Source organism: Lithobates pipiens, unplaced genomic scaffold, assembly GCF_037356315.1.
Source record: "Lithobates pipiens isolate NorthernLeopardFrog02 unplaced genomic scaffold, aLitPip1_a1.2 Scaffold_10, whole genome shotgun sequence".
Taxonomy (NCBI): domain Eukaryota; kingdom Metazoa; phylum Chordata; class Amphibia; order Anura; family Ranidae; genus Lithobates; species Lithobates pipiens.
In genome coordinates this window covers 77386886-77401480 of record NW_027507686.1, presented here as the reverse complement: position 1 = coordinate 77401480, position 14595 = coordinate 77386886, and the positions used below count along the sequence as shown (strand labels likewise).

At 40.2% G+C, this 14595-nt stretch overlaps 1 protein-coding gene across 2 annotated transcripts in view; it reads left to right on the top strand.

Annotated features, from left to right (window-relative positions):
* Positions 1-14595, top strand: part of LOC143933042 (uncharacterized) — a 218499-nt gene that overhangs the window by 170358 nt on the left and 33546 nt on the right. For both annotated transcript variants that reach the window (XM_077455984.1, XM_077455995.1), the window contains exons 8-11: positions 4804-4913; positions 5240-5288; positions 10456-10576; positions 12987-13081. In XM_077455984.1, coding sequence (XP_077312110.1) covers positions 4804-4913; positions 5240-5288; positions 10456-10576; positions 12987-13081 — 375 coding nt within the window. The remainder of the gene's footprint in view (positions 1-4803; positions 4914-5239; positions 5289-10455; positions 10577-12986; positions 13082-14595) is intronic.

The window sequence follows — 14595 nt, the reverse complement described above, 5'->3', positions numbered from 1 at the left end:
ACATTGTCTCATTCTTACCCGGTACTAAGAATGTAAGGGCTGATGCCTTGTCACGACAATTTTCCTCCACTTCCAAGTCGGAGTCAGAGTCTGTTCCGGGTTCCTATGATTCCTCCTGATCGTATCTTGGCTACGGTTCGCACCAGTCTTCCCCCTTTGGGTGACAAAATTCTTGCTGCTCAGGTCCATGCTCCTCCTGATAAACCTTGTGACCGCTGCTTTGTCCCAGAGAGTCTCCGTACTGCAGTGCTCCAGACCTACCATTCTCCCAAGACAACTGGCCATCCTGGGAAGAATCAACTAATTTGGGCCATCTTCCAATAATTCTGGTGGCCTAGTCTATGGGCTGATGTTACTGCCTTCATAGCTACCTGTCCCGTGTGTGCTCAGAGTAAGACTCCACGACACCTTCCAGTGGGCCTCCTACAACCCATACACAGTGGAGAGAGGCCCTGGACTCACCTGTCTATGGATTTCATTGTGGAATTGCCCTACTCCCAAGGCAACACTGTTATCCTTATGGTGGTTGACCGGTTCTCAAAGATGTGTCATTGTATTCCACTTAAGAAGTTGCCCAACTCTAAGGAACTGGCTTCCATTTTTGCTCGGGAGATCTTTCGCTTACATGGGCTACCCGAGGTGATTGTCTTGGATAGGGGCAGTCAGTTTGTCTCCCGGTTCTGTCTTCTGTCTTTTGTGCACAGTTGGGAATCCAGCTTGCGTTCTCTTCTGCGTATCACCCGCAGTCTAATGGGGCCGCAGAACGAGTGAATCAGTTCTTGGAGCAATTCCTACGTTGCTATATTTCTGACCATCATAACAACTGATCTGACCTATTACCTTGGGCAGAGTTTGCTCACAACAGTGCCTTGAATTCTGCCTCCTGATTGTCTCCATTTATGGCGAATTATGGTTTCCAACCTTCCATTTTGCCTGAGTCGTTTGTTCCGCAGAGTATTCCTGCATTAGAGGAGCATCTGCGTGGTCTTCGTTCCACTTGGGTACAAGTCCAGGAAGCTTTGCGTCATGCTAATGATAGGTATAGACTCCATGCTGACCGCAGACGCCTGCCTTTGCCTTCCTACCAGGTTGGGGACAGGGTCTGGCTGTCATCTTGCAACCTCCGGCTTTGTGTTCCCTCACTGAAGTTTGCACCTCAGTTTATTGGGCCTTTCCATATCCTTCGCAGGATTAACCCAGTAGCTTACGCATTGGACCTTCCTCCTAGTATGTGCATCTCAAATGTGTTTCATGTCTCCTTATTGAAACCATTGGTCTGTAACCGATTTACCACCTTGGTGCCTCGTCCTCACCCTATTCAGGTTGAGAACCATGAGGACTATGAGGTACAATCCATTGTTGACTCCCATAGGTTCCATGGGCACATACAGTACCTGGTGCATTGGAAGGGTATGGTCCGGAGGAATGCTCCTGGGTTTCATCCTCTGACGTACATGCCCCTGTCCTCCTCCGCGAGTTCCATAGATGGTTTCCCCTCAAGCCCGGTGGCCCTCCGAGGGTGAGGGGTCATCAAGGGGGGGGGTACTGTCAGGGCTGGCTTAGCCCTTCCTCCTCTGGGCTGTCGGCAAATTGCCAGCTCTCTTCTCTTTCCACAGTTACCAGCTGTTCCCGTGATGCTTATCCTACCTGCCTATTTAAAGCCTTCCAGCTCACTTTTTCCTTTACCTTTGCGTTGGTCACATCACAAGGAACCATCTCCTGCTGTTTGTTTCAAGACTGGCTTGCTGACATCCCTCCTGGCTTCTTATCCTGCTTGCAGTTGCTCTCCTTGGATCCCTGACTTCTGGCTTGGCTGATTACCCGATCTGGCTACTGGACTCTGGCTAAGCTTGACTATGCTTTTTTCTATTTACCTTTTTATTTTTATTAATAAACAAGTGTGATTTAATTGTACTTGTGTCTCAGTCTGTTTCATGGTTTCTGTCACTAAGCCATTCAAGGACATCCAACTTAGTGATTCAGTTTGTGAACTAGAAAATGCATTTCCTGGAGAAAATGTGTGGGAATGCTGAATAGCATCAAAACTGCCCCATCATATTGCCCCCATCAAAACTGACCATCATATTCCTCCATTATAAATCAGTACATGGTGTGTCTGTGCTCTCCCCCACTGCCCATCACTGTGTATAAGAAGCTTTGGTAACCATAGAAACAAAATAGACAACAAAAGCCTGGCTGCCCTAAATTTAATGACATTTTCTGAAATGATCCCTAAACTTAAACAGCTTTTTCACAAAAACTGTAAAGATATAGCCAGATAGTTGAATATTTTGTGAACATTTTAAAGTTTGTTTGGCATCTGTAGGTGAAAGTATGAAGGAGCTGAAACTTTTGGTAGCGGAAGAAGATTTTAAGCATGCTCTCATTGACTTCAATGTTAAAAAAAAAAAAGTGTTAAAAAGCTTAATATTTTAAAAAGTAGAAATAGTAGAAAAAAAAGTTGAAGAAGTCCCATCATCAGCTGAAAGAGCTGAACATTTTAAAAGTTGAATGGCTTTAATACCTGAAAGTATGCATAAGTAAGGCAGAGACAAAAAACGTACAGAATAATAATAAAAAGATGATAATGATTAACTAGAAAATGCATTTCCTGGAGAAAATGCGTGGGAATGCTGAATAGCACCAAAACTGCCCCATCATATTGCCCCCATCAAAACTGCCCCATCATATTGCCCCCATCAAAACTGCCCCATCATATTGCCCCCATCAAAACTGCCCCATCATATTGCCCCCATCAAAATTGCCCGCATCGAAATTGTCCCATCAAAACAGCCCCATCATTGCCACCGTCAAAACTGCCCCATCCTATTGCCCCCATCAAAACTGCCCCATCCTATTGCCCCCATAAAAACTGCCCCATCCTATTGCCCCCATCAAAACTGCCCCATCATATTGCCACCATCAAAACTGCCTCATCATATTGCCACCATCAAAACTGCCCCAATCAAAACTGCCCCCATCAAATTTGCCCCATCATATTGCCCCCATTAAAACTGCCCTCATCATATTGCCACCATCAAAACTACCCCATCAAAACTGCCTCCATTATATTCTCACCCTCAAAACTGTCCCATAAGAATTGCCCCATCATATTGCCACCATCAAAACTCCCATCAGAATTGTCTCATCAAAACTGCCCCATCATATTCCTCTATTATAAATCAGTACATGGTGTGTCTGTGCTCTCCCCCACCGCCCATCACTATGTATAAGAAGCTTTGGTAACCATGGCAACAAAAGCCTTTAAAATGAAATTTTCTGAAATGATCACTAAACTTGAACAGCTTTTTCACAAAAACTGTAAAAGATATCAAATTGAAAAGATATAACCAGATAGCTGAATAGTTTGTGAACATTTTAAAATGTGTTTAAAGCAGTCCCACTAATTAACAAAAAATGTCGGACATGTAGGTGTTATAAGTTGCACTAGTAAAAACAGTTGGATAAAACAAAAACTTTCTGTCTTCATTACAGGCTGCAAAGAAACAAAATGTGATTATTTTCCATGTCCACTGTGTATATGGATGGCAGGAGGTTTGTGGTAGAGCTCTGCTCATTTTAGCTGTGCTTTACCGCTGTTTAAGAGATGCTTTTCAGCCACTAGCCGGGCACTTTTAACCCCAAAGAAGGCGTTAAAAACTCCCGTGTTACGGCACTTTGGAAGTGCTGCCCCATAATTCTGGTCTGAAATTTCCGGTTAGAAATTCCGATGGAAAAAGTCAGATCGGATTATGTTGTCAGAAAATCCGATCGTGTGTGGGCTATATCGGACTTTTTCTAATGCACAAAGTTTGAGAGCAGGGTCTAAAATTTTCTGACAACAAAATCTGATCGCATAAATTCCGATCGTATGTAGACAATTTCGACGGACAATGTGCCATGCATGCTCAGAATAAACTAAGAGACGAAAGCTATTGGCTACTGGCCTGTTTATAGTCCCGACGTACGTGACGTCACCCCCTTCAGAACGATCGGATTCTCTGACATTTTTGTGCGACCGTGTGTATGCAACACAAGTTTCGGACAAAATCCCTCGGAAAAAATCTGGATTTTGTGGTCAGAATGTCCGACCGTATGCACAGAACATAAGAGTGTTTGGCAACAATGGCATTGATTAAATCAAAATAAGCAATACTTCTGTACTTCTATATATATATGTATATGTGATAATAGAAGATTAGAATAGAATAGAATATGAGCAAGTAGCTCTAAAATAACATTTTTAAATGTTTTTTAGACATTTGTGGAAGAATAAAGTTCATTTTATAAATCCAGTATTTTGAGTGTGTGTGTATATATATATATATATATATATATATATATATATATATATATATATATATATATATATATATATATATATATATATAATATGTGTGTGTGTGTGTGTGTGTGTATATGTATATATATATTAGTTATTGATAGTTAGTTAGCTTTGTAATACAGAACTGTGAAAGTTGCATATAGTGTTCTTTTTATGCAATAAGGCAATATCTGCTAACTTCAGTTCATATCATTTAATTTTTTAATAGGTATTGAGTGAATAAGGTTAATGCATTTATTTTTCGCTACCGCAGAAAAATACTCACATTTTTATTTTTTTTCTGTATTATGCATTGCAAGACGCAGCATACCGTTGTTGTTAACTTTAGTTTGCTCATTTACATGAACCTCTGTAAAAAAATAGTTTTTTTAGACATCATTTACTAATGAGTTTTGCTGTAATTAAATTAATGTTGTGATATTGTATTCTTTTAACATCTCTGCTGTTTTACAACATAGAAAATGAAAGATCTGGCCAAGATGTATTCAACAGAGATCAAGCAGATTGATTTAGATGTGAATCGTACATTCCGCAATCACATTATGTTTCGGGAGCGTTATGGAGTCAAGTGAGTGGTGAAGGCTTTGATGTACAGTATTCTTTCATTCTGATAGACCTGCATTTGAATTCTGTCTGTTGCTTCAACTTGCTTCCTTCTGCTTTTGTGTTCTCCTTTTAAAGATGGGGAGAGAAGCAGTCCTGATGCTAATGAAAGTCTCTCAATAGCAAACACCTTTGTCTGATCTTACCTCAAAAAGAAAAAAAAAATCTTCAATAAAATTATTATTATATATTATTTAGAAAGTAGCATTATGCCCTGTGCTAGTACCTAGTGAATTTTGTTGTCATGCAGATGTATGGTGTGTTTAATACAATTATTGCATTTCTTTACAGGCAGAGGGCATTGTTTGATGTTTTATCAGCTTATTCTGTTTACAATACGGTAAGACATTATGTATATAAGTGCTTAATCTCTTGATAACTACACTGTAAACAACTTAACCAGTTTAATACTTACAAAATAATCCCCAAAAGAAGTGGGGATGGGGGGGGGGTGAGAGAAAAAGGGAGTGAAAGAGAGAGAGGGGTGAGAGGGAGTGAAATAGGAGGAGTGAGGGATGTTTGAGAGAGGAGGGGGATCAGTATGTCTGCTACTCACAATTATGGCCCCAGACTGCTCTCCCCAGGGCTCAGGCAGCCAGGATCTAGAGCTGCTGTATGCTTTGTATTTAAATCTACTGCCTCCATAGCCCATTTCACAGCAGTGTGTGCACTGTATGGGAGAACAATATTCTTTTACCCACGCGATTTGCACTTAGAAGGCAAGATGCATCCACACACGAGCATCTCCAAATCCTCCCATAACATAGACACCAGAGAATGAATTGTAGATCTGCAGAGGAGGGGCTGGGCTTGCCTGCATGTCTCCCCTGGAGGGGTGTTTCCTGTTCTGTGGCCAGACACCGGGCTCCACTGCCCCTGTCCTGTCCCCAGGAAAAGGGGTCCGTGTGCGCAAGGAGGATGGGCGGACTGATCACATCACTGATCTACCGGGACTGACAGGAAACTAGACTGCTAAAGAGAACAGCATGTACAGGGACTGCTCTGCAGGTACTCTGCAACAAGTAGAGGTGCAGTAACAGAGCCTCTCATGGGGCCTCCTACTGGCCCCAGGCCCTCAGGCAGTGTCTGACTGTCCAAATGGTCAGTCTGCCTCTGCACCTCCATCAGACATTTTCATGTATAGATCATATGTTTTGCTGACCCTACACTAACTAAAGTGTTGTCTGCTAAAATCTTTCCCATCTCCTGGCCAGATCATGGCTTTATTTTTATCTCTTACATCATCCTTCATTCCAAAAAAAACCCTGGCTACCACTAAACCCATAATGATTCACTATGCAGCAATCCCTCTACAACCCTTGCCATTCAGTCTGCTTTAACTGAATACTTCAGTTAACACTTCTTTTGTTAAATGCCCAGGCTTTCCACTTTTTGGGGCTGGATCATTCCATTAGCCTCCCAAAGGAAGAAACAGCCAATGACTAAAATTTCAGCCCTTGACCAAGAGAATAATAAATAAATGGCACTACACAAGTCGACTTCTATTGCAGACTGTAAACTTGGCAAAATACAGTGTAACCTCAACCTAAAAAAGCCTGACTCAACACTCAAACTCACAAGCCTAAACTTTTTCCACCATAATCCTTCCCCAGATTTAGCTAAAATAAACTCAAGAATCTCAAACCCCACAAACAACCCAGCCCAGGTGATATTACAGCCTCTTATTACAAGAAATGTTTAAGGCTCCATGCACACTGAAGCTCAAAAAAGCTATTTCTGGACGCCAGATTGCTGGCAGAAAACGCTGGTTGAAAAACCTGCTTTTAACAGCGTTTTATACTAGCGTTAATGAGCGTTTTACAGCGTTAGCGTTAATGGGCGTTTTTTATAAAAATACACAGAGGACACTCCAAAAATCCCACAATGCATTGAAAAATAGAATGCCGAACACTAATGAACGAGCGTTAATGAGCGTTAATGAGTGTTTGTCGTTTTTTGCCGCTGAAAAACGGCACTTTGAACGCGAATTTCTGGCGTTCAGAAAAAAGCCCATAAACTCCACTGCTCATTAAAGCTGAAAAACATCCATGTGTGCATGGACACATAGGCTAACATAGAGTGGAGTTTATGGGCTTTTACAAAAAACGCCCAAACGCCAATAAACTGCAGTTTATCAGCTTCAGTGTGCATGGAGCCTAATACTGCCCCTTGAGAGGTACAAGATTCCTTGACATCAGCTTATAGCATGCTCCCAAAACCAGCAATGGACGGCACCAACTGATCTAACTATAGACCGCTTTCACTCATTAACTTGTACTTCAAATTTCTGGCAAAAGTTTTTTTTACCACGTGGCTAAATTCAGAAATTACTAACTAATCGCCAAAGACCCGATAAGGTAAATTCTAGGCCAGCAAGCGACAAAATGTGTAGACTGTGCCGTCTCATCCAGGTCTCCAAAGACCACAAAATTGTATCTATATTTCTCTCTCTTGATATTAAAATAGGCTATTTGCTCTACATATTAAGAAAATGGGGATTTGACTTTAGTGTTACCAGATGGGTTAAAGTCTGCTTGCTTTTGTATGCTTTAAATTCTAAAGATGTCCAATATTCAGAGGAACTCAAAAAGGTTGTCCCTCTTTCCACCTATATTCTGTTTTGGCCATCAAATCTTTGGGCATACTAATTAGACACATGCCTGACTCACTGAATTAGATATGGTATGTGGGATACCAACACACATTGTGTGCAGGTATGACAATTATATTTCTTTTTTCCTAATTCGACACTTCAATACAATCTCTGGACTGCATATTGGCAATTAAAAATATAACATTTTAGATATTTCCAGCTCTGCTGACACTTTGCAGATCATGAAGAATCATTTTGATTTCAGTTAGTCCTCCAACAAGCTTCCTTATTTGGGCATCAACCCAACCAATGTTTACGATTCCCATTTCCAAACAAATCAACCCTCACTAATACGTCACAAACAAGACCTTTTAGTTGACTAGAAACCACATCTCCTGACTTGGAAGGATAGCTGCATTCAAAATGACTAAATTGCTCAAGCTGCTATATACTTTTCCTACACCCTTCCAGCACATATTATTCCACATACATTCTCCATTTGCTACCATGAAAATTTCTTACATTTATCTGGTGTTCAATTAGAAAAAACAAATATTTTTCAAAAACAGATCTCGGGGAAGCATGCAAGTCCCCACTTTGAGTGGTTTCACACTGCTGTGCTTGGGTTTGGCTGCAGAGCAGGTGTACCCACAGGTTTTTTGCAGTTAACCTGCCATATCCCATAGACTTTCTATTATATCCCAAAGATGCAGCATGCAGGACATTTGGTCTGCTTTCAGAAAATATAAAGTCTATGGTAAATTGTGTATCACCCAAACAAAGACTGCGGGTATTACAGTGCTGCAAAGTGACACGGTGCTTAACTAACTACTATCATGCAGCACTAATCCCTCAGTGGACACTTGCTCAGTTTTTGGGTTTGGGTTAACCTAAAAGCATATACTATTTCCTCTATCTCAATAACTTCTATCCTCCTCTTGCATAAAGAAAAAATTTGCAGAGCCCTGTGATGCTACATTCCTATAAGATCTGGAATAATGTCAAATTTCCAGGAAGATTGAATTCTTCTCATCTACCCATTTCTTCAATCCTAGAAAATTCCCCCAAATGAATGCCAGAATTGATAGCAAAATATAAAAAGAAAACAATTTGATCAATGTCTTAAAAAACAACCTACGAGGTGGTACTTGGCCCTGGCTCGCATCCCACCGGCAATTTCAGGATACACCTCAGTGTTTTAGGAGTTGAAATACAGAGGAATCATTTTTCTTTGTTTGGTGGGGCTATCCCAAAGACAAACATTTTTGTTTGTGCCAGTATAAACTATACACTAAAAAATAGGCCTGGTTGAAGCATCACTGAATAAAATGTACATTGGTGGCAAGCCGCTTACTAATATATACACAGCTGTAATGTAAATAATAGCTGGGGCCTGGAAAAAAAACAGTCCATCTCTTTCAAGAAAATTGAACTAAAGGCAAAAAAACTTTTTTCTATTTTGGATGAGTGAGGGAATCCCTGGTTGTCAATGGGGTCACCAGAACTAGTGTCCTCATTAAAATGTTTGCCCTGTATTGTGGTTTTGGTGACCCAAAATGTGGAATTGCGTTCACTTTTTGCTTATAATGGTAAACAGTATAGACAGAGAGGGTGAATCTCCCTATCAGAAGCACAGACAGCGATAAAGCCAGACGTGTCCTAATTTCTCTCAAATATATCCAAAAAAAAAAAAAAAAAAAAACAAACAAAAAAAACTTTTGCCGTTGGTTATACTTTAAGCCTTCTGTTAACCTCTGTATGACCTTGAATAAATGCCAGCTATCCTTGATGAACAAATTCCCAAATTTTGCCGGGTTTGAGACCTTTTGATTACACACTACCTGCTTTGACAATTTTTAAATCAGTATCTTGATAGGTCAGCTATCCCCACCATGATTGCAAAGAGACCCTACTTTCCCCCAACCTTCCCCATCCCCTTCCTTCCTTTTCTTGTTTTTTTTTCTTTTCCCAAATTGCTTCCACTTCAATCCTTCCTCTTCCCACCCTCTATTTTTTGTCATATACCCCAAACTCTACTTCCTACCCTCCTGTATTATGACTAATCCACCCTTAGCCCACTTTCCCCTATAACTGCTTTACTCTTCTTAGAATTTTTTTGCCCTGGGGATTGCTACCTACAACCTGTCCAGCAGATTGCCTCTTATTCCACATTGAAAAATATTTATTTAATGTGTTGTGTATGTCTGTGATAATACTATTTGTACTTCACACACATACTTTAATTGTTCCTCTTTTATGTCTGGCCTGGATTATTTTTAACTTTGTTAAAATGAACAAAAATGTCAAAACAGACTTTGATCGCTGAAAATATCCATCCCATCTACCTTCTACAATCTCCATATTTGCAAACCTAAATACCACTTTTGTTTGTCTGTTTTTGACTTGCATTGAAGTATCTCTAAAGTCCAAACTTTGTTTTTGTTTTTTTGATAGAGTAGGGGAAGGGTAAACCTCTGTCAGTTTTTTTTTTTTTTTTTTTTGGACATCTGTAGTCTGTGTCCCATTGGGGAGATTTCACTTCACTTCTTGTCCTGTACACAAATTGAGAACTAAAAGGACTCTCTCTCCTTGATGTCTACCAAAAGTCCTGTCTTATTAACTGATAAAGTGTGTGGGTTGTAAGGTAATGGGGTAGGTAAATTAAATCTGCCATCTGACAAGGTTATGTTGCATTAACATTCTTGTCAATACACAGAAGTCTTATTAACAAACCATGGTAGCTGTAGGAATGCTATGGTGCTTACTTTTATCTGTAAAATGAGTTGTTACATCTCAACTTCTGACAGGTTAATTCTAAATAGCCATTGAGTGGTGTTGAGAATCTTCATCTATATTTCCAGACTGTGTTTTCATACTGTACGGTACTGACTTTCCCTGTGTCTGTCTTCTGCAGGAAGTCAGTTACTGCCAGGGGATGAGTCAAATTGCAGCAGTGTTGCTCATGTACCTGAATGAGGAGGATGCTTTTTGGGCTTTAGCTCAGCTGCTAACAAACCAGAGACATGCAATGCACGGTGAGTTGAAGAAGAAATACCAAGACGGGGGCGTTTAATTATTCATGTACTTTTAATGACTGACACAAAAATCTAATTTCTTATTATAGTGAAAATGAGAAGTGATGGCACCCTAGTAAGATGCATTCCCATTACCCAGTTGGCAGTCATAAATAATAGTTGTTTTATAACAAATATAAGTTATATGTGTATTGGGCACTGGTGGTGTTAGAAGTAGACAGATACGGTATCTCTTTGAATATCATTTGCCCAGAATTTAAAATTATGCTTTTGGTTGAACTGGATGGACTTGTGTTTTTTCAACCAGATGCAACTATAGCATATTATTCTGTTTAAATATTCACAAATATAACTGCTCCAGTCCCCGCTGCACCATGCAAAAGAATAGTTTGAGTTCTAACCTACAGGGCCTTCCATATGTATAGCTAAAATCTGTAAACATATTATTCCAGTACAATCATTTCTAAAAAAATATGTTCCCAATTGGTGTATTTTCAGAGGTCTATATTCTCTTGACAGCCTAAGCAAACATTTAACATCCTTCTTTACTTTCCTGGGGTCAGATGCTTTGTGCAGAAGTCTCTGGTCTGACATCTCTTAAGCACACATTTATCAAGGTTGTTTGTGGAAAGCAGACAGCTTGGTCATAGGGTCAGTTGCATTTTAGCAGAGGACATACAAATACAGAAATGTACTTTTCTCTGTAAGCATATAGTCCCAAAGTTGTCACACAGTGGTTTTTGACCGTGCATTGCCTCCTCAGATGTAATACCCATAGGACCTTGTTATATTCAAAACATCTTAAACAGTGAGTCTTTTGAGGCAATAAATATGTAGCTGTATTGCAGATATATGTGGGCTTTGTAGTGTGTCAAGAAATAATATTTTATTGTGCATCATACGTGATTCTTTAAAAATATGTATGTGATATGATTGATCCAGAAATATTGCTTAATGTTCGTTGAATTTATGTCCTTGGGTGCCATCCAAAAAAGACCCTAGATCTGCTGTAATCAGTTGCATTTTACAAGGATGCAGTGTCAGGCATCTCCCTCTCAGAACATATAAACAAAAATAGTGTAGCGCTCAAAATAGTGAAACAAAGATATTGTCAGAAACCATGAATCAGACTGAGACAGAAGTACAGTTAAATCACAATAGTTTCATAATAATAATAGAAAAAGTAAACAGGGTAAACATAGTCAAAACATAACCAGAGTTCAGGAACCGGAAAGGGATAGTCAGACAAGCCAAAACATCAGGAAGCCAGAGATGAGCATAGTAGAACAGCAAGCGGGATCTGGAGCCAGAAGGAATGTCAACCAAGCAAGTTTTTAACTGGAACACAGGAGAGCCTCTCTAGAGATATGACCAAGGTGAAGGCAGAGATCATCTGGACTGGACGGCTTAAGTAGGCAGGACTGACGAACAGGATATCATCAACAGGTGAGTCATCGTGGAGAGATAGGAGCTGGCAATTAGCCACCAGCTGAGCGGCCAGCTTTGAGAAGGAAGGGCTGAGTCCAGCTCTGACAGATGTATACATACCCAAAGTACATGAAATAAGATCACAAATGGTGTGAATGATGAAAAAAATATTCGTAGACAATTCATAAATTAATATACAATGTTAAATGAGTGAATAAATAATAATAAAAGTCATTTAAAATTCATAAGTGAATGTCATGTGATAGTCCATCTTAAACAGTCGATCCCATATATGTACAAAGAGACTTCTATATTGTTCAAGTGGATAAAACTTGATCTTAAGGTGCAATGTGATAAGGTTGGTACGCTTACCGGAAATGGTGAACTCATATACTGTAGCGCATAAGAGTCAAACGGGCAGTCATGTCATGTCATGCTGTACAGTGTATAAGTCCATCACTTCTGGTAAGCGTGCCAACCTTATCATATTGCACCTTAAAGATTATGTTTTTTCCACTCGAACAATATAGAAGTCTCTTTCTACATTCATGGGATCGATTGTTTAAGATGGAATTTCACATGACATTCACTTATGAATTTTGAATGACTTTTATTTTTTATTCACTCATTTCACTTTATATATTCATGAATTGTCTACTAATATTTGTTTCATCATTCACAACCATTTGTGATCTCATTGTAAGTACTTTGGGTAATCCAAGTATTTATATGTCTTTGTTTCACCATTTTGAGCACTACACAATTTTTGTTTATATGTTTTTTGCACTGTGTATATTGGAGTGTTGACAGCTTGTTAATCTCTAAGCGCATTTTTTTCTATATTTTCCATCTTCCTCTCAGAAGTATTAGCGTTAAGGGATTTTTCGTTTTTTTTTTTGTTCACTGCCAGGTACAGATTTATCATGCTTGTTCTAACATTTATTCTAATATGTAATAATCCAATCTACCGTTTTCTTTGAAGGTTTTTTTATTCCTGGGTTTCCAAAGCTCCAGAGGTTTCAGAGTCACCATGAACAAATTCTCAGCAAGTTCTTCCCAAAACTGAAGAAACACATGGTATTGCCATTTCTTGAACAACTAGCAGTTAAAATCTTATTTTGTGGTTGAAATAGCACATACTGGGAATATAACTATATATCACTATATATTTACACTTCTGTCTAGGTCATCCCAAAGCAGCTCCATGAGCTTTATTTCTGGAGACTATGCTAGCCATTCCTTGATTTTAAGGTCACTATCTTGTTCTATCTTGAGTCCTTATTTTGCAGTGAACCCCTGACAAACTAGGCATAGACCAGAGAATACGAAGAAAAGAAGTGTAGCACTAATAAGACCAAATAACCATTAAAAAATACTTTAAATGAAATTACTATTGTAAATAACTATGAAATATATAGTGACAGAAAAAAGTAAATGAATAAATAAATAAAAAATTCATATAACTTCCCTGTAGTGGTGATAAGAACCTTGGTGAATAAAACTAAAGCAGGCACCCACCAAATTTAAAACTAAACAAAAAAATAAATTCATTCAACTTCCCAATAGAAAATAAATAAATAAATTCATTCAGTTTCACAATGGTAGTGAGAAGAGCCTTAGTAGATGAAACTAAGGCAGACAGCCAACAAAATGCGGTGAAAAAAGAGTAATTACTCCTATGAAGATACTACATTAATTCAAATGGTCAGTAAAAAGACTGATTCACAATTAAAATCCATGCAACAAGTGTGTAAAAAGAGTCCAGTCTGAAATAAATATGAGGTAGATATTCCTTAATCCCAACCAGTGATTCAGTCCGGAAAAAAATTGTGATCCACCCAAGAAAGAGTTGGGGGGGCGTGGCCTGGCAACGGAGGAAGATGGCAGCTTAGGACGAGAGCTCCGCCGCCCAGACCTCCTATTTTGCTACCATTAGCGGGAAGAACCTTCCTTTCTACCGGAGAAGATGACTGGGAGAAGCTCCTCTATCTCCCGGTCGGCGCAGGATTCGACCACGCAGCTTAGCCGCAACATTTCAGCGATGTTCCGCTCACAAGCGGCGGACGTGCAGGCCGCATCTCAGACCCCGGACCGCAGTATGTCTGCAACCCTGCCGGATCTCCAGGGAGCCTCCACGGTGACAGGTACGCACCACCCGCACGTCCCTCCCCCTCTGAATCTGGCGGATTTACACTCAGTGGCCACAGACATTAAAAACACTCTATTTGCAGCCATATCGGACCTCAGATCGGATATCAGGGCAGTTGCTTCCAGGGTGGAGCGGGTGGAGGCCGCAGCCATGACACATGGCGCAGCCATACAACAAGTACAGCAGGTCTCTAGTGTGCACAGCCAGCATCTCCTGGACATGCATAGGCACATGGAGGACCTGGATAACAGGGGACGAAGGCGCAACCTTCGTGTGCGAGGCATCCCAGAAACGGTGGAAGGTCCCCAATTACAGGCTGCAATCTGGGCTATTTTCAACACGCTGCTGGGTAGGCCTCCGGATGCCCCAGTGGAGATGGAGCGATGCCACAGAGCTCTGAGGCCCAGGGGCAGGGATACAGATCCACCCAGAGATGCAGTGT